The 20,204-nt window shown below is 42.2% G+C and overlaps 1 protein-coding gene across 2 annotated transcripts in view; it reads left to right on the forward strand.

Moving 5' to 3' along the window:
• Positions 1-20,204, forward strand: part of LOC147112851 (HBS1-like protein) — a 179,115-nt gene that overhangs the window by 145,157 nt on the left and 13,754 nt on the right. For both annotated transcript variants that reach the window (XM_085997558.1, XM_085997560.1), the window contains exons 9-14: positions 548-694; positions 815-889; positions 1,717-1,834; positions 1,972-2,040; positions 7,764-7,868; positions 16,996-17,086. In XM_085997558.1, the coding sequence (XP_085853684.1) occupies positions 548-694; positions 815-889; positions 1,717-1,834; positions 1,972-2,040; positions 7,764-7,868; positions 16,996-17,086 (605 nt within the window). The remainder of the gene's footprint in view (positions 1-547; positions 695-814; positions 890-1,716; positions 1,835-1,971; positions 2,041-7,763; positions 7,869-16,995; positions 17,087-20,204) is intronic.

Genomic DNA, 20,204 nt, shown 5'->3' on the forward strand with positions numbered 1-20,204 from the left:
TATCCATAAGGCTCCCTAACTCTCCCTGCGCAAATTGGCCGCCGCGTTTCCTACATTATAACAGTGACTACACCCCAAAAGTACTTCATTGGCTGTAAAGCGCTTTGAGAAGTCTGGTGGTCATGAAAGGCGCTATAGAAATGCAAGTCTTTCTTTTATAAGATGATCCACGATAGCTGGGGATGACATGCGAGCATCCCTTTTTCCCCTGTCCATCTTGAACCTTAGCCAGAGCAACACTGAATCTACCAGATGGCCACATCTTTCCTCTGCCTTACAGAACACATATTGAAGCACTTATTGCCTCCTGTTCTACTCCTTTCACCCTATCTAATTGACATTGCAAAAGTAAAACAAAATTGAAAATACCATAAAAACAAAAATGGCAAAAAAAAGTTGATATTTTAATAGAATCTTCAAAAAAGTTTATTTTTTATGTCTTCCGTAAGATGTTAAAATTGTGTATGCATTTGCTAAGCCTGGAAGTTAAACTAACTTGTTAATTTTGCAGTGACTTTGTGTTTTCCATTTGCTTCCTCACCTCCAGGCTGATGTAGCGATCCTAGTTGTAGATGCAAGCCGAGGAGAATTTGAGGCTGGATTTGAGGCTGGTGGGCAGACAAGAGAGCATGCATTGCTGGTTCGCTCTCTTGGTGTAACACAGTTGGCTGTTGCTGTTAATAAAATGGATCAGGTAACTCTAATGAGTCAATGTCTAGCACATTCTCTCAGTTCAGTTTATACCACAGTTTCCTGTATCTCATGAGAAATGGTACGTTTGTCTAACGGTGACAGTTTTTGGTTGGTTTTGCAGGTGAATTGGCAACCTGAAAGATTTAAAGAGATTTCTAATAAACTTGGGCACTTCTTGAAGCAAGCAGGTTTCAAGGTAAGACATACATAAATAATGAGGCTGCCATATTCCATTTTCCGCTATCATAATACAGTCATTTGTCAGACATAGTGCTGAACAGATGCATAACTTATACTCTGTAAAATTAAATGCCTCACTTTCCATTTTAAAACCACTCCTGACTAGTGCTTTCATTAAAAAACCTAATCTAATGTCACATTATAAAATGCTCCCTCTTTGAGTCATGTGATGGAGCTAAATGGCAAAATTTAGCTTCTATGGCAGCAGTGAACACAGAAGATATAAATGATTGTAAAAATCCAAAACAAAGCACGAAAAAAGGTTTTGTGTTTTCCTTGCACACGAATGTTTGGGAGTGTATCTCGATGACTTGCCTGCTCCTGAAGTGCTTCCGCTGTTGCTGCTCTAATTTTAAGATAAATAACATCATACAAAAACCTATCAGATGCACTACTGCTTTGCAACATATTCCCAGGCATCGTTTATTTTCTGCCCTTACTTCCCAAAAAAAGGGAAATCGGCACTACCTTCTGCCCTTAGGTAGAATTTAGCAATTGGCCTGTAGAAACTTTGGAAAGCTGCAATATTTTCTTTGTACAAAGTAATGAAAGGATTAATGTTTTATAAGATTAACGCAATAGGAATATTTTTGTTAATTTTTTAGGTATGTCAATTTTCCTCATTTTAAAGAAATAGAAAAAGATTTTTCTCATTAATTAGGCCAAGCAAATAATTGAATAAAAAATATTCTTCATCACAAAGGTTGCAAGGAAGAACTAGCGCTCTAAAAATGTAAATGTAAAACCTGCAGTATATAATCTCTGTACTTCTGTATTTATTAGGACTCTGATGTTGCTTACATCCCTACAACTGGACTGAATGGCGAGAATCTAACCACCAGAAGTCAAGTACCTGAACTCAAAGTCTGGTACAATGGACCTTGCCTGTTGGAGCAGATTGGTTAGCATGATGTGATACTTTATTTCTTCCTCTACCCTATTTTTAATTATATTAAAATTTATTTGATAAATATAATCATTTATTTCAATGGGGTACACTCATGACTGTATTTACTTCAATATTTCTTTTTCTTTTAGATTCTTTCAAGTCACCACAAAGACCAGTGGAAAAACCATTTAGATTGTGCGTGTCCGATGTTTTTAAAGGTTTGTATTTAAAAATGTAATGCTTGACTTGTCCTATTGACCTTGTACAGGAAACTTTTGTTTATCCGGAGGTTAAATGTCCGGAAAGCTCTATCCACCGGCAAAATTCAGGAGTCGGTTCAGATAAGGTTTTTTTTTCTTTTCGTTGCTTTTTTTCTGCAGTCGTGGCTCTGCAAGGTCTAGCTGAAGCTGTTGCTTAGCTACAGAGATACTTGCAAGCTACGCCGACTGTTTTGAAGCTGTTGCTAAGCAACAGGGTTTGTTGCTTCACACGGAGCTCAGAAGCTCCGTATGTTTTAACATTAGCGCTGGTTTCTACAGCAGTTTTGATGGGACGGCACCAGCTCAGTCCCGTCAGTGCCGGATACCAGAAAGTTTCCTGTACTTTTGAACACACCCTCTGCATTATATGGCATATGATGTGTTGAAGTATAAATCAAGTTCTTTCCTTCTTTATTATCTTCCCAAGGTCTCTCCTGTATCCATAGGTCAGTCCTGCTGAAGTTAGTCCAAACAACAGAAGCCATGCCCCATCCTTTTAAGTTATTTTCTAATGTTCGATGATGTTGCATGCGAATCCTCTACCTCACTTTATGGAGTATTCGGCTAACATTTTCAGCTTTTTTTTCTTGTCGTCTGCAGCAAATTGTGGTCCGGAAACATTGTTAACTTAACTTCAGTGCGGTTTTCTGATAAGGTTTTTTAAATGTGTAATTTTTCATATGTAATACACACCATATTATTTAAAAACATTTCTCCAAATCCAAAATATGTGTTGTACCTAAAGATTTTACAGAAACAGGACAGGTGCATGTAATGTGTAAGAAGTAGTGTTCTTTTTAACATATGTTAGTTTATTCAGCTTAATTAGGACACAATTTGAAATCATGACCTCAGTCGGTAACTTGGATAACATTTTGGATTATCTGCACCACTGATGGGAAGATAATAAAGAAGGAAAGAACTTGATTTATACTTCAATACATCATATGCCATATAATGGCAGTTGAATTGAACAGGTATTTTGCATCGGTCTTCACTATAGAGGATACAAGTAACATTCCAGAAATAGCTGTAAATCAGGAAATGGAAGGGAGGGAGGAACTCAAGAAACTTATAATCACCAGGGAAGTGGTACTGAGCAAATTATTGGAGCTGCGGGCTGACAAGTCCCCGGGTCCTGGTGGATTTCATCCTAGGGTCTTAAAAGAAGTAGCTAGTGAGATAGTTGATGCGTTGGTTTAAATTTTCCAAAATTCCCTAGATTCGGGGAAGGTTCCATTAGATTGGAAAATAGCAAATGTATCTCCTTTATTCAAAAAGGGAGGGAGACAGAAAGCAGGAAACTACAGGCCAGTTAGCTTAACATCTGTCCTAGGGAAGATGTTAGAAGCTATTATTAAAGACATTATAGCAGGGCACTTAGAAAAGTTCAAAGTACAGTAATCAGGCAGAGTCAACATGGTTTTGTGCAAGGGAAATCATGTTTAACCAATTTATTGGAGTTCTTTGAGGAAGTAACATGTGCTGTGGATAAAGGGGAACCGGTGGATGTACTGTACTTAGATTTCCAGAAGGCATTTGATAAGATGCCACATCAAAGGTTATTGCGGAAAATAAAAGCTCATGGTGTAGGGGGTAACATATTGGCATGGATAGAAGATTGGCTAGCTAACAGGAAACAGAGTAGGCATAAATGGGTCATTTTCTGATTGGCAAGATGTAACAAGTGGTGTGCCACAGGGATCAGTGCTGGGGCCTCAACTTTTTACAATTTATATAAATGACTTAGATGAAGGGACCGAAGGTATGGTTGCTAAATTTTCTGATGACACAAAGATAGGTAGGAAAGTAAATTGTGAAGAGGCCATAAGGAGGCTACAAAGGGATATAGATAGGTTAAGTGAGTGGGCAAAGATCTGGCAAATGGAGTATAATGTGGGAAAATGTGAAGAAGTCCATTTTGGCAGGAAGAATAAAAATGAAGCATATTATCTAAATGGTGAGAGATTGCAGAGCTCTGAGATGCAGAGGAATCTGGGTGTCCTAGTGCATGAATCGCAAAAGGTTACTATGTAGGTATAGCAAGTAATTAGGAAAGCTAATAGAATGTTATTGTTTATTGCGAGGGGAATTGAATACAAAAGTAGGGAGGTTATGCTTCAGTTATACAGGGCATTGGTGAGACCACATCTGGAGTACTGTGTACAGTATTGGTCTCCTTATTTAATGCGCTGGAAGCAGCTCAGAGAAGGTTTACTAGACTAATACCTGGAATGGGCGGGTTGTCTTATGAGGAAAGGCTAGGCTTGTATCCGCTGGAGTTTAGAAGAGTAAGAGTAAGAGGTGACTTGATTGAAACGTATAAGATCCTGAGGGGTCTGGACAGGGTGGATGTGGAGAGGATGTTTCCTCTTGTGGGAGAATCTAGAACTAGGGGTCACTATTTAAAAATAAGGGGTCGCCCATTTAAGACAGAGATGAGGAGAAATCTTTTCTCACAGAAGGTTGTGAGTCTTTGGAACTCTCTTCCTCAGAGGGCGGTGGAAGCAGAGCCTTTGAATATTTTTAAGGCAGAGGTAGATGGATTCTTGGTAAGCAAGGGGGTGGAAAGTTATCGGGGGTAGGGAATGTGGAGTAATCAGATAAGCCATGATCTTATTGAATGGCGGAGCGGGCTCGAAGGGCCAAGTGGCCTACTTCTGCTCCTAATTCGTATGTTCGAGCAGGACTTTCTTTAGTAGTTCATCAATAGCTATTTTTATTTCTCTCCATTAAAGAGCTGATGAAATTGACTTGTAATCTGTGTAAGAAAGCTGAGTTCAATAATTGCGACCCTCTTCCCTAAGTTTCTTAGCAACTGCAAAAATGTTAATGTGCTAGAACAGCAGAAAACATAAGAGCATAAGAAATAGGAGCAGGAGTAGGCCATACGGCCCCTCGAGCCTGCAATCTTCAATAAGATCATGGCTGATCTACTTCAACTCCACTTTCCCGCCCTATCCCCATATCCTTTAGTGTCCAAAAATCTATCTATCTCAGCCTTGAATATACTCAACGACTGAGCATTCACAGCTCTCTGTGGTAAAAAAATTCGAAAGATTCACAACCCTCCGAGTGAAGAAATTTCTCCTCATCTCAGTCCTAAATGGTCGACTCCTTATCCTGAGACTATGACCCCTAGTTCTAAACTCTCCAGCCAGGGGAAACAGCCTCTCTGCAGCTACCCTGTCAAGCCCTCTAAGAATTTTATACGTTCCAATGAGATCACCTCTCGTTCTTCTAAACGCCAGAGAATATCGGCCCATTCTACTCAGTGCTGCACTGTCGGAGCTGCCGTCTTTCGGATGAGACGTTAAACCGAGGCTCCGTCTGCTCTCCCAGGTGGACGTAAAAAATCTCATGGCACGATTTCGAAGAAGAGCAGGGGAGTTATCCCCGGTGTCCTGGCCAATATTTATCCCTCAACCAACATAACAAAAAAACTGATGATCTGGTCATTATCACATTGCTGTTTGTGGGAGCTTGCTGTGCGCAAATTGACTGCTGCATTTCCCACATTACAACAGTGACTCCATTTCAAAAAGTACTTCATTGGCTGTAAAGCGCTTTGAGACATCTGGTGGTCGTGAAAGGCGCTATATAAATGCAAGTCTTTTTTTCAATCTCTCCTCATACGACAACCCCCTCATCTCAGAAATAAATCTCGTGAACCTTTGTTTTACCCCCTCTAAGGCAAGTATATCCTTCCTTAGGTAAGGAGACCAAAACTCTACACAGTACTCCAGGTGTGGTCTCACCAAAGCCCTATATAATAGCAGCAAGACTTCCATACTCTTATACTCCAACCCCCTTGCAGTAAAAACGAACATACCATTTGCTTTCTTAATTGCTTGCTGTACCTGCATGTTAACTTTCTGTGATTCGTGTACAAGGACCCCTAAATCCCTTTGAATACCAACATTTACTAGTCTCTCGCCTATTAAAAAGAATTCTGCTTTTCTATTCTCCCTACCAAAGTGGATAATTTCACATTTCCCCACATTACACTCCATCTGCTACCTTCTTGCCCACTCACTTAATCAGTCTATATCCCTTTGCAGCCTCTTTGCATCCTCCTTGCAGCTTACTTTCCCACCTAGCTTTATATCATCAGAAAACTTGGATACATTACACTCGGTCCCCTCATCTAAACCTTTGATATTGATTGTAACTAGCTGAGCAGAGGGAAGACAAATTAAGAATTTTAGCTCCCAAGTAGAGTTTTACACAGGTAGAACAGAACACCTTTGTATCACTGGTGCCATAGGATTTCTTCAGAACCTTGACAGTCAGCAGATCTGAAGTGAGATGAATCAGTTCAAATGTGGCAGAGCGCACCTTTTAAGGTCCTAGTTAGTCACCAAATCTATGAGATAATCGAGGTGCATCACCTCAGATACTGGCATCTGAGAATTAATTTGGGGCTTTGCTCGTAGATCTTCAGGTAAGCTGAATACCTTGGCATTGATATAAAAAGACTTTGTTGGGAAATTGATTATACAGTCTGTCACCCACAGGGCAGATCAAGGACTGCTGAATATACTAAGCACATTTCTTGTCATGTAGTCATTAAGACAATGCTCATGGTATTATTGATAGAGAAGTACTGAACACTATTAAACAAGTGGTTCTGTTCCAGGCAGGCCAGTCATTTGACCTTCAGGTTGCCTGGAAAACTGACATCCTCCTATGTGAGATATAGATCAATTTGACTTGGGTCAAAGCGTATAGGTTTGATATATACAGGTTATAGGAGCTGAGCCAGTTACCACAGGAATGAACTGTGCTGTTTTTCTGTGACTGTAAACATGCATTATAATCAATATTTGCTAGACACTTCGAATCTTGTCCTCTTTAAGAGGGCAGGGGATGGGATTCTCTCATTGTATTTACGCAGAATAATTGAACTTCGGAAATATATGCAGCATATTAAAAGTTAGATATTATGGAAGATTTTATGGTCTGAGAAGGGGACCTGCTCCCAGGCTATACAGCTGAATAGCAGGCCCTCAGAAGCTGCTTCTGCATAAATACAATCAGAGAATCCCATCTCCTGCCCTCTTAAAGTGGGCAAGATTCCAAGTGTCTAGCAGATATTGATTTAGAATGCATGTTTACAGTCACAGAAACACAGCACAGTTCATTCCTGTGGTAACTGGCTCATCTCCTATAACCTGTTTATATCAAACCTATATGCTTTGACCCAAGTCAAAATGAGAGTGACATTCCTTCTGATTTTCCCTCCTTGCTGCAGAGGAATCAACTGGCCTGTTTCTGCCCAGCATTTCTTTTTGCAGCAAGCTTGAATTTGGCAGTTGTGTGCCATGCCACAGATATACGCCAGTATGTAGTAATCCAAAATGCAGCATATTAGAGCTCCATCTTGGTGTGCTTCACTGGAGTTTTAACATGATGCACTTCGGAATGTAGGGGCCTGGTTTTGTCTGTGACTCTCCTATACTTGAATCTGGAAATGAAACTCCATGTTTGGACAGGGAATACATTATCTAGATTAACTATATTGAATAATACTATATAAAAAGCTCCAGTTGCTACAGAAACTTTTTGTAAGAATGACAGGTGCAAAACTGCTTTCAGTGCTGAGACAAACTTACTCTAAATTCTTAATCACCACAGTTACTTGTTCAACAATAACTTGTTCAATCACTCACATTTTGCAGATCAAGGATCGGGATTCAGCGTTACTGGTAAAATTGAAGCAGGATATGTTCAAACTGGAGAACGAGTGCTGGTTATGCCTCCAAATGAAACTTGCACTGTTAAGGGTAAGTGTTACTGTGATCGCTCGTTAGGCAACAGCACAGGCCCTTTCCCCAGTAGGCAACAACAGTGTGCAGTCGGTATAAATACTAAATAGAACAAAATTACAGTTTTTAGTTTAATGGGAGAAAGAAATTGTGAATTAAATGATGTATGATTACATAGAAACTCTTAATTTTACATTATAATATAAACGCACATATTTTGACAGCTGTAAGATAACTCCACACTCAAAGGATTAATGGTGACCTGAGGCATTGACCTGTGTATTTTGTTTGTTCAAATTCAGCAGCTGGTTGAATCTCAAAAATTATATACATCTAAGGTTTATAGTTTAGCATTTTTAGAGGCTTGATAAGAATAACAAATGCCCACATACTAAGTGAAAAAATAATAGCACAGCTGCTTTCCTCATGCGACAAAATATTCATTGGCAGATATAAAGTGCTTAAAATAAATTAAAGGTGAAAGGCAAATTGTTAAAGCTGACACAAAGGCACAGATTTATATATTTAATCTGTGATAACTGATATAATTTAGAACTTGAATCATGTTGAGGAATACTATCGGTTTTGTTATTATGCACTATATCTTTTTTTAGACCAAAACAGAAATAATTCCCATTTCATTTGCTTTTCTCTAAGTTGCGACAACTGCTGATGCACTGTTTCAGCCATGTCGCACTCAGGAAAACAGTATATGGGGCAGTTCTCCATATTGTCTGATGATGGCTTTTAACAAGGTTATTATCTAATCTGTAGCTAACTTACTTGTAGTAGCCAACTATGTTGTGGTGCCAGCTTTGTTAATATTGTAGAGGTATATCTATCCTCGTAGGTCTATTTTCCCTCCCGTTTTCTTTCCCTAAAAACAAACATTTGAATTTTTGCATGGGTTCTCCCATTTGTCAGCTGTACCTTTGATGGAAGAGATGCGGAAACGCTCTTTATGCCGCTTTACTGGGTTTCCACAACTCTTCCATCGAAGTTACGGCAGACAAGTAGGAGAACCCCCATGGAAATTCACCCCGAGGGACTCATGGGTGCAGCTGTGCAGGCACTGGCAGTGCTCTGGTAGGTAGTCCAAATAGCTATTCATGTATGAACCTTGACAATCAGTGTTAACAGTCTATTCAATCATGGAGGAGGCGGCACTATAGCCAAACCTTTATCAGACATCCACACATATGAACTTTCCGGCATGGAAGTGGCAGGAATTCTGGTGGATTCCCTCCAGCCCCTTCCTGGCTGTATTGTTGAGTACACTTTCACACAGTTCACTGAATCCTGAACACTTCAAGGAGCCTTATCTTTGGAGTTTGTGTTTTTGATTTTGGTGCTGATGTGTATGCACTGAATTCATTGTTTTCTGCAAAACATAAGGACATCTCCTCTCAACCACTTATAAAGGAGGTTGCAAAATGTCAGGATGCTTTGTAATTGGGAGTGGGAAATATCGGGTAAGAATGCCAATAATAGATTTTTTTGTATCAGTCGTGAAATAAGTGTGAGGCAATGGTAGGGTTTGTCATTTTGCATCAGTATCTTATTAACAGCTTAAAGACAACAACTTTCAGTGGAATAAATGCACATTGTGTACATAGGTCTGTCATTACAGTTCCTGATGTATTTTATTGCTAATTCAATGTGACTGCTATTTGATCAGGGAAGTGTGACGATAGATGAGCCAAAGTGCGTGTTACTTTTTTTATGTATTATTTCAGTGTTGTTGGTCCTCAACACTTTCTGTCCTCACTGTTATGGCACAAGCAGCTCATTGATTCAAAATGATGACTTTGATAATGTGACAGGAGTGTTAGAAACGTCTGGTCTTGTGTACAGTTTTGGAGCTTAAAATTGAAGAAGTTTTATTAAATAAAGTGCTTTATATATTTTACTAGCTTTTTTAGATGTAGGTAATCCTGTTTTGGAGCATGTGTTCCTTTGTGGTGAGAGTTGGCTTTAGTTGTTGCTGGTTCTTTACCCATCTGGGAGGTGATGACTGGGGAAACTGCTGAGCCAGTTGGGGTTAAATCACACACTTGTGTTATCACAATGCTTGATCAGTTTTCATTATTACATTATTTGACGTATCTGTGTGTCAGTTATATCACATTGTTGATTCCAATCATAGCTATCAGGCATTAGTTGATCTTTCTCACAAACTTAGTACATGTACCTGAGAATTTTTTTTGAAAAGAGTGTGCCGTCAACTGCTACGGTGTACAAAGTTTGCACTTTTGCTTAGGGTACGTCACCCTCAGTTTATTTTCTCCCAACTTTCTCTGGTCTTCCCTCACTACTGTGTCCCGTCGTCATATACCTCTTGCGGCTGACCTGCTCCCATGTTTTCACCTGTGCTGCTTTTGAGCCAGGTTGTTGGAGTATGTGAGACTGTCCGCTGATGTTCCTCCCTCCCTGTGCGGAAGTGGCTAGTCTTTGCTTGGACTTCTAGACAGTAGCACTGCTGACATCAACAGCTCAGGAAGTTTGGGGATCAAAGCTGTGTTCTACTATTCTGTGGTTCCTAGCACTGCAGCTTCCTTTGCACTACTATTACAGAACACGTGAATAATGACAGATATAAGGTACAAGATAACAGCAATGCTAACAGTTAATCCACAGCATTATTGCAACAGCCAGCGTGGTGGCACTGGCCGTGATTTTAGCAGTGGTGTCGAGCTGGTGGCAGGAGAGTTGGTTTCCGGGTTCCAGTCATGATCCTGGCTGCAGCTGCTCTGTCAAAGGGATTTTCCCTTGATTTTTTTTTTTTATTCATTGATAGGATGTGGGCGTCGCTGGCTAGGCCTGCATTTAGTGCCCATCCCTAATTGCCCTTGAGAAGATGGTGGTGAGCCGCCTTCTTGAACCTATGGTGTAGGTACACCCACAATGCTGTTAGGAAGGGAGTTCCAGGATTTTGGCCCAGCGACAGTGAAGGAACGGCGATACAGGTCCAAGTCAGGATGGTGTGTGGCTTGGAGGGGAACTTGTGGGTGGTGATGTTCCCATGCGTCTGCTGCCCTTGTCCTTCTAAGTGGTAGAGGTCGCGAGTTTGGAAGGTGCTGTTGAAGGAGTTTTGGCGAGTTGCTGCAGTGCATCTTGTAGATGGTGCACACTGCAGCCACAGTGCGCCGGTGATGGAGGGAGTGAATGTTGAAGGTGGTGGATGGAGTGCCAATCAAGCGGGCTGCTTTATCCTGAATGGTGTCGAGCTTCTTGAGTGTTGTTGGAGCTGCACTCATCCAGGCAAGTGGAGAGTATTCCATCACACTCCTGACTTGTGCCTTGTAGATGGTGGAAAGGCTTTGGGGAGTCAGGAGGTGAGACACTCGCTGCAGAATTCCCAGTCTCTGGCCTGCTCTTGTAGCCACAGTATTTATATGGCTGGTCCAGTTCAGTTTCTGATCAGTGGTAACCCCCAGGATGTTGATAGTGGGGGATTCAGCGATGGTAATGCCATTGAATGTCAAGGGGAGATGGTTAGAGTCTCGCTTGTTGGAGATGGTCATTGCCTGGCACTTGTGTGGTGCGAATGTTACTTGCCACTAGTCAGCCCAAGTCTGAATGTTGTCCAGGTCTTGCTGCATATGGACACGGACTGCGTCAGTATCTGACGAATCTCGAATGGTGCTGAACAGTGTGCAATCATCAGCGAACACCCCCACTTCTGACCTTATGATGGAGGGAAGGTCATTGATGAAACAGCTGAAGATGGTTGGGCCTAGGACACTGCCCTGAGGAACTCCTGCAATGATGTCATGTGATTGAGATGAATGACCTCCAACAACCACAGCCAACTTCCTTTGTGCTAGGTATGATTCCAACCAATGGAGAGTTTTCCCCTTGATTCCCATTGACTTCAGTTTTGCTAGGGCTCCTTGATGCCACACTCGATCAAATGCTGCCTTGATGTCAAGGGCAGTCACTCTCACCTCACCTCTTGGGTTCAGCTCTTTTATCCATGTTTGGACCAAGGCTGTAATGAGGCCAGGAGCTGAGTGGCCCTAGCGGAACCCAAACTGGGCGTCAGTTAGCAGGTTATTGCTGAGTAAGTGCCGCTTGATAGCACTGTCGACGACACCTTCCATCACTTTGCTGATGATTGAGAGTAGACTGATGGGACGGTAATTGGCCGGGTTGGATTTGTCATAGAGTCATAGAGTCATAGAGTAATACAGCACGGATAGAGGCCCTTCGGCCCATCGTGTCCGCGCCGGCCATCAAGCCCTGTCTAATCTAATCCCATATTCCAGCATTTGGTCCGTAGCCTTGTATGCAATGGCATTTCAAGTGCACATCCAAATGCTTCTTAAACGTTGTGAGGGTTTCTGCCTCCACAACCCTTTCAGGCAGTGAGTTCCAGACTCCAACCACCCTCTGGGTGAAAAAGTTCTTTCTCAAATCCCCTCTAAACCTCCCGCCCTTTACCTTGAATCTATGCCCCCTAGTTATCGACCCCTCTACTAAGGGAAAAAGCTCCTCAGCATCCATCCTATCTATGCCCCTCATAATTTTGTACACCTCAATCATGTCCCCCCTCAGCCTCCTCAGCTCCAAGGAAAACAAACCCAACCTGCCCAGTCTCTCTTCATAGCTGAAGCGCTCCAGCCCTGGTAACATCCTGGTGAACCTCCTCTGCACCCTCTCTAACGCGATCACATCCTTCCTGTAGTGTGGCGACCAGAACTGCACACAATATTCCAGCTGTGGCCTAACCAGTGTTTTATACAGCTCCATCATAACCTCCTTGCTCTTATATTCAATGCCTCGGCTAATGAAGGCAAGTATCCCATATGCCTTTTTTACCACCTTATCCACCTGTTCCGCCGCCTTCAGGGATCTGTGTACTTGCACACCCAGATCCCTCTGACCCTCCGTCTTGCCTAGGGTCTTTCCATTCATTGTGTATTCCTTTGCCTTGTTAGTCCCCCCAAAGTGCATCACCTCGCACTTTTCCGGGTTAAATTCCATTTGCCACTGTTCCGCCCATCTGACCAACCCATCTATATCGTCCTGCAGACTGAGGCTACCCTCCTCGCTATTTACCACCCTACCAATTTTTGTATCATCCGCGAACTTACTGATCATACCCTTTACATTCATATCCAAGTCATTAATGTAGACCACAAACAGCAAGGGACCCAGCACCGATCCCTGTGGTACCCCACTGGCCACAGGCTTCCAGTCACAAAAACAACCTTCGACCATCACCCTCTGCCTTCTGCCACTAAGCCAGTTTTGTATCCAATGTGCCAAGGCACCCTGGATTCCATGGGCTCTTACCTTCTTGACCAGTCTCCTGTGCGGGACTTTATCGAAGGCCTTACTGAAATCCATGTATACCACATCCACTGCGTTACCCTCATCCACACACCTAGTCACCCCCTCAAAAAATTCAATCAAATTAGTCAGACATGATCTTCCCTTGACAAAGCCATGTTGACTATCCCTGATTAATCCTTGCCTCTCCAAGTGGAGACAAATTTTGTCCCTCAGGATTTTTTCCAATAATTTTCCTACCACTGATGTTAGGCTCACTGGCCTGTAGTTCCCCGGTTTTTCCCTACTACCCTTCTTGAATAATGGTACTACATTAGCGGTTCTCCAGTCCTCTGGCACATCCCCTGTGGCCAGAGAGGTCCTGAATATATGTGTTAGAGCCCCCGCAATCTCCTCCTTTGCCTCACACAGCAGCCTGGGATACATTTCATCCGGGCCTGGGGATTTATCCATTTTTAGGCCAGCTAAAACCGCCAATACCTCCCCCCGCTCGATGTTAATATGTTCGAGCATATCACAGTCCCCCCGCCCTATTTCTATGTCTACATCGTCCTTCTCCATAGTGAAAACAGACGCAAAAAATTCATTCAGAACCCCTCCTACATCTTCCGGCTCCACACACAGATTGCCACTTTTGTCCCTAATGGGCCCTATTTTTTCCCTAGTTATCCTCTTACCCTTAATATACTTGTCCTGCTTTTTGTAGACAGGACATACTTGGGCAATTTTCCACATTGCCGGGTAGATGCCAGTGTTGTAGCTGTACTGGAACAGCTTGGCTAGTTCTGGAGCACAAGTCTTCAGTACTATTGCCGGAATGTTGTCAGGGCCCATAGCCTTTGCAGTATCCAGTGTCTTCAGCTGTTTCTTGACATCACGTGGAGTGAATTGAATGGGCTGAAGACTGGCATCTGTGATGCTGGGGACCTCAGGAAGAGGCCGAGATGGATCATCCACTCAGCACTTCTGGCTGAAGATAGTTGCAAATGCTTCAGCCTTGTCTTTTGCACTCACGTGCTGGGCTCCACCACCATTGAGGATGGGGATATTTTTGGAGCTGCCTCCTCCTGTTAACTGTTTAATTGTCCACCACCACTCACGACTGGATGTGGCAGGACTGCAGAGCTTTGATTTGATCCGATGGTTGTGAGATCGCTTAGCTCTGTCTATCGCATGTCTATCAATTGGCCTTGTTAAGCCGGCCCTGCGGGCTTCCCGGCCAATTAACAGGAAGCGGGTCTGATGACATCATTTGATGATGTGTCATCAGTTGGTTTCCTTAAAGGGACCACGTCCACATTGAGTTTAACAGGTGTTCTGTCAGTGTTTGACAGCATTGAGGTGCTGCAAACACTGACAAGCACTGCACAAAGGTGGACGCTTGCACCCAGGCTCTCCAATGAGCATATGGAGGGAGTCACAGCATGCAGGGAGTTTCTCTTCTCTTCCAAGGGTGGAAGAGACCTCCCCAGGACACCAACGCAACCTGGTTGCATATTGCACAAGCAGGGATGTCGTCAGGAGTACCTGGCTACAGTGGCGCCTACCTTTCAATGATCTCAGTGGATCACGAAACGTTACTGCAAAACCACACTCAAACTCACTCTGCTGTGCCACTCAACACATCCCTATCACTCTACCTTCCGTACCCTTCTCCTGCACATCCTTACTCAAACCAATTTGCCTTGCAACTCCACCCAACCCTCTCTATCTACTTTATCACTTCCACATCTCACTAGCCACCCCTCACACTCAACCTCATCCTACTGCAAGCATACCAACTAACAACACACAAGGGTAGGCGCTTGAGAGGTTTGGCCAATGTCCATGTGAAGTTTCTGGTAATGTGTTGTCATACAATGAAATCTATTTTTCCAACACTGCCCCTTATTGGACAGATCTGTGCACACCTTGAGAAGTGTCTTACTGAGTTCCAGTGAATGTTGAGACATAACTTCCGCCCCCCCCCCCCCCCCCCCCACTATAGTGATGAGTGTGCATGGAATGGCTTGGACATTAAAGGGATGCTTCGCGGTGCTGGTGTGGGATGGTGTCAAGCTGGCGTATCATGTGGCAGCCAGGGTTAACAGCATCAATTGAAGTAAATCTGGCATCAGGTGATACCAGGGAAGGTTGGTGCTGTTGTTGGTGTGCCTGGTGATGTTGGTGTTGGGGCTGATCGTGGAAGGATTCAGAGGACCAAGGTCTGATTTTTTTCAAGCTACAATAGATGGCAGCTGCAGGTGAGATGACAGAAGCGATCTGTCAATGGTGAGGGAGGTTGTCCAATGAGTTGGCACGGGACATACAGTTGCCTCTAAACACTCACTTGCAAGCTAAAGAAATCTCTATATGTCTTACAAATGAAGTAACCAACAGTTTCTGCGCTCTGAAACTGACCATCTGCAACATGGCATCCTTTACACCACTTCTGCAGCAGTCAGCTTATCAGAAACATCAGAGCAGACTCAACTCACGCCAGGGTGAGCTGGCGTGTTCCCCGAGCAGCGAAGTGCTGGAACATTTTTGTCTGTGCATGAATGTTATCACCCAGGCCTACTCCAGAACAAAGTTTTAGAAAAGAATATTAAGTTACAGTAGCACAGCAAGCAGCTCAATATCCTTAATCAGGACCAGAAAATGGACCTGTCTGCATTACATGGAAAAATTAGCTTTTTTTAAAGAAAAAAATAATGTTTGTAAAATTGGATTACTCAGTTTGAAAAGGTTACAAGTTATAAATGTTTGCCCCACTGCATAGAAGTGGTTGAGCATTTCAAAAATATGCAATAACAGAATATAGATGTGGACTGATCGATCAGTCAGATGGATAAATGGGGCGAACAACTGAAAGAAGACTTAAATTCATCTAGCCTATCATTAGTTTGGCAAGATCCTTGGGGTCAGGTTACTGCTACTTGATTCTATCAGAAAAATGCTTACATTTCAGTTTTGGTTATGTTATGTTAGTTTAATTTTAACTTCTCTACTGAGTTTCTACATCACTGTGCTTGATGCCATTGTGTCGTCATCAGAGTATCCTTCATCAAGCTCAACTGTTAATTAACTGAAGGTGCTTTGTGGCCGCATGGATTTCAGGTGAGATGGTCCAGTACCAGTAGAGAAATCGCAACTGTCCAAAAGCAAAATCATCTAGGGTTCAGAAATGTCTCAAAAAGAATTATATCCAAGATTTGTCCAGTTTCTTAATTATGTAGGTTTAAAACGTTCGGATTGCAGAGATGCTAATTTTAAAGAGGTTTGACACTGGTCTAGTGATGGTTAGTGATAAACGGCGTGAGGTTTGTGGTATCAGGTGTGGTAACGTGCACATTCACTTCGTATTAAAAGTGGTAAGCTTTCTTTTGGTTTACTCATTTATGCCATAACCCCATAAACGGGCATTAGCTATTAAAACGTTCAGTGGTATTTTTTTTACCACCCTATTTGTGTGACCTGATGAAAAACATAACAGAAAATTCTTCTTAAATATCAATCAGGAAATGCTGCGTAAGAACTAGTGAAATGTGAAAAACAGAGTAACGAACAAAAAGTGGTTTCGCGAACTGTTTAAACTTTGTTAATGAATTTGACCACTTCAAATCCAAATTTGAGGCATTATGCAACATTTGCAAATCTGGTGCGCTTTTCTCACGTTATATCAGCACAAGCAGGATGCTGTGTAATGGTCGTTGCATACCTCAATACTGCTCATTCATGTTGAGAAATTATGACTCAGATTAGTGTCAACCAAAGTTAAAAACATTTTAAATGCACATTTCACTGATATTACATTCTGTGTCATAACCCGGAAAGCTGACTGTGGGGTTATAAATTTACTCATTTCCAGGAATCGCCTTACACGATGAGCCACTCGATTGGGCAGCAGCAGGGGATCACGTCATTCTCACTGTGACTGGTGTGGATATTATAAAAATAAAGTAAGTTTTTGTTTTTTTGCTATCTTCGTTTAGGGGTGTCATTTTTTTTGGTGGCTCAACATCCTTATATAGCCACAAACACACCAGCTCTTTCCAGCTTAAAATACATATACATATATTTAAAAAGCTTGCTTACGAAATATATTCCTCTAAGAAACGAGAACAAACAAGCCAATAATGAGACATGGGTGAATAAAGAGATAAGGGTAGAATTGAATCTAAAGAAAAAAGCATACACTAAGTACAATAGACAATAAAGGAGAGGATGACAAAAAGGAATACAAAGAACTCAGGAAAGAAGTTTTAAAAAATCAATTAGGAAGGCAAGGAGGAATTACGAAATGAAATTATCAAAGAATATAAAAAGAGGTAGTAAAACATTCTATCGATACATTGACACATAAATAACAAAAAGAAAATTAAGATAGGGATAGGGCCACTAAGTCATAAAGAAACTCACAGGTAATGACCGTGAAATGGTAGAAATATTGAAGTTACTTTGCCTCAGTTTTTAGCAGAGAGACCAACAAGGTGGACATGACATTAGAAAAAGCTCATAAAAGATATCAAGACATTTAACATAGAAAGGAGGGAAATAATTGATTAATTAAACTTAGGGAGGATAATTTGCATCTGTGTGTACTCAGAGAAACTAGGGAAGAAATAGCAGAAGTAATAACAAATTCAGTAGAAAAGGGAATCGTGCCAGAGGGCTGGCAGACAACATGGGGTTGATTTTCGTGGAGTCGTCAGGTGGGGTTTCAGGTGTGTGGGGGGGGGGGGAAATCCCAAATTCGGGGGTCCCGACACCATCCCGCCCAAAACCCCGCTCCACGCAACTTTCAGAGGCGGCGGGTCCCCGCCCCGCTCTGGGACCCGCCGAAACCAGGCGGGAAGGGATTAGTGCCAATTAACTGCCTGTTAACAGGTAGTTAACGGGCAGTTTTTAGCCTAATCCCTATTTTGAGGGGTTTCGTATGGTATTCCCGATGGCTCCAAACCATGCCAGGTTAGAGCAGGCGGCCGTCGGGTTGAAGGAGTTGGAGGGGTCGCGATGTCAGTGTTCAGGTGAGTGATGGGTGCATGAGTGCAAAGGTAAGTGTGTCTAAAGTGTGTAAAGAACTTTTACTTACCTGTACTTACCTTAACAGCCTTTCTTCCTGTAGCCGTCAGGAGCCCATCACTCAGCCGGCACTTAAAGCTGAACGGCTGCGATCTGTGAAAAGTGACAGCCTTCAGCTTTGAGTGCCGGTGTGAGTTCTAACTGAGTCTGTGGAGAAGGACTCATGTTAGAGCTCAGACTGTCAGTGTTTCACAGCTTCAACAGCTGTGAAAAACTGATATTTCATCTGTCAAGAACTCTTGACAGATGAAATTGCAGTCTGTGACATCACCTGTTGCCGGGTGGCCCTTAATTGGCCTGCTGAGCCCGCTGGGCGGGCTCAACAAGGTCAATCAAGGGAAAATCGCGCGGATTGACTGGACGTCGAAGTAGGCGGGTCTAAAACCCAAAAGTTGTAGTCCCGCCTTCTTCCCGACAGCTTCAGGAAAATCGACCCCCAAATGTTATTCCTATATTCAAAAAGGGAGATAGAACAAATTCAGGGAACTATAGACCAGTTAGCTTAATGTCGGTGGTAGGAATAATATTGGAATCTTTACTCAAAGCTGGAATAGAAAAACATCTAGAAACCAAAAATATAATAAAGAATAGACAGCATGGATTTCAAAAGGGAAGGCCATGCTTGACCAACCCTGTTGAACTCTTAAAGAAGTAACAGACAGCGTAGACAATGGTAATGCAGTGGATGTGATATACATGGACTTTCAAAAGGCCTTTGATAAGGTACCACATAGTAGACTTGTGACTAAGGTCAGAGTATTTGGAGTCAGGGGACAAGTAGAAGAATGGATAGCGTGCTGGCTATAAAACCGGAAACAGAGTAGGAGTTAAAGGTAGTTATTCAGACTGGCGGAAGGTGGGAAGTGGAGTTCTACAGGGATTGGTGCTGGGACCACTGTTGTTCACCATTTGTATAAATAAATTGGAAGCGGAAGTACAATATCAAAATTTGTGGATAACACCAAATTGAGGGTATAGTTAATACTGAGGAGGACTGTGACAAAATACAAGAAGACGCTTACAAACTTGCAGAATGGGTGTTTTAATGGCAAATTAATTTCAATATAGATACATGTGAGGTGCTGCATTTTGGTAGGAGGAAAATAAGAGTCTAAATGGGTTAGAGGCGCAAAGGGATCTCTGGGTACAGATACACAAATCATTAAAAGTAGCAACACAGGTTAACAAAGCCATAAAAAGTGCAAAGCACTGGGGTTAATATCTAGAGGAATAAAATTCAAAAGCAGACAAGTTATGTTAAACTTGTATAGAACTTTGGTTCAGACCATACTTAGAGTACTGCGAACAGTTCTGGTCTCCATCTTACAAAAAGGACATAGAAGCACTGGCAAAAGTGCAAAAAAGATTTACAAGGTTGATACCAGAACTGAGAGGATGCACCTATCGGGAAAGACTGAACAGGCTGTGGCTCTTTTCTCTAGAAAAGAGGTGACCTGATAGAGGTCTTTAAAATTATGAAGGGGTTTGATAGAGTAAACGTGAAGATGTTTCCACTTGTGGGGGAGTTCAAAACTAGGGATCATAAATATAAGATAGTCACTAATAAATTCAATGAGGAATTCAGGAGAAACTTCTTTACTCAGAGAGTAGTGAGAATGTGGAACTTGCTATCAAATGGAGTGGTTGAGGTGAATAACATAGATACATTTAAGGGGAAGCTAGATAAGTGCATGAGGGATAAAGAAATAGAAGGATATGCTGATGAGATGAGGGCGATATGAAATAAATAGAGTGGGAGGAGGCTCATGTGGAGCATCAACACCAGCCGAATGGTCTTTTTCTGTGCTTTAAATTCTATGTAATTTAAAAACCTTGGGTATATAAAATTCAAATCATTAATAAGCAGAACTTAACGATCACATTACTTGCACTACACAGCATGCACTGATTTTTTTTCATACCCCAAACCTTTCACAATACAACATCCCAACCGGTGCATAATACGAGGTTTACCACTAATGTTGCCTCTTCTTG

The sequence above is a fragment of the Somniosus microcephalus genome, chromosome 9, assembly GCF_052327205.1.
Source record: "Somniosus microcephalus isolate GS21.2 chromosome 9, FLI_Smic_1.0, whole genome shotgun sequence".
Lineage (NCBI taxonomy): Eukaryota > Metazoa > Chordata > Chondrichthyes > Squaliformes > Somniosidae > Somniosus > Somniosus microcephalus.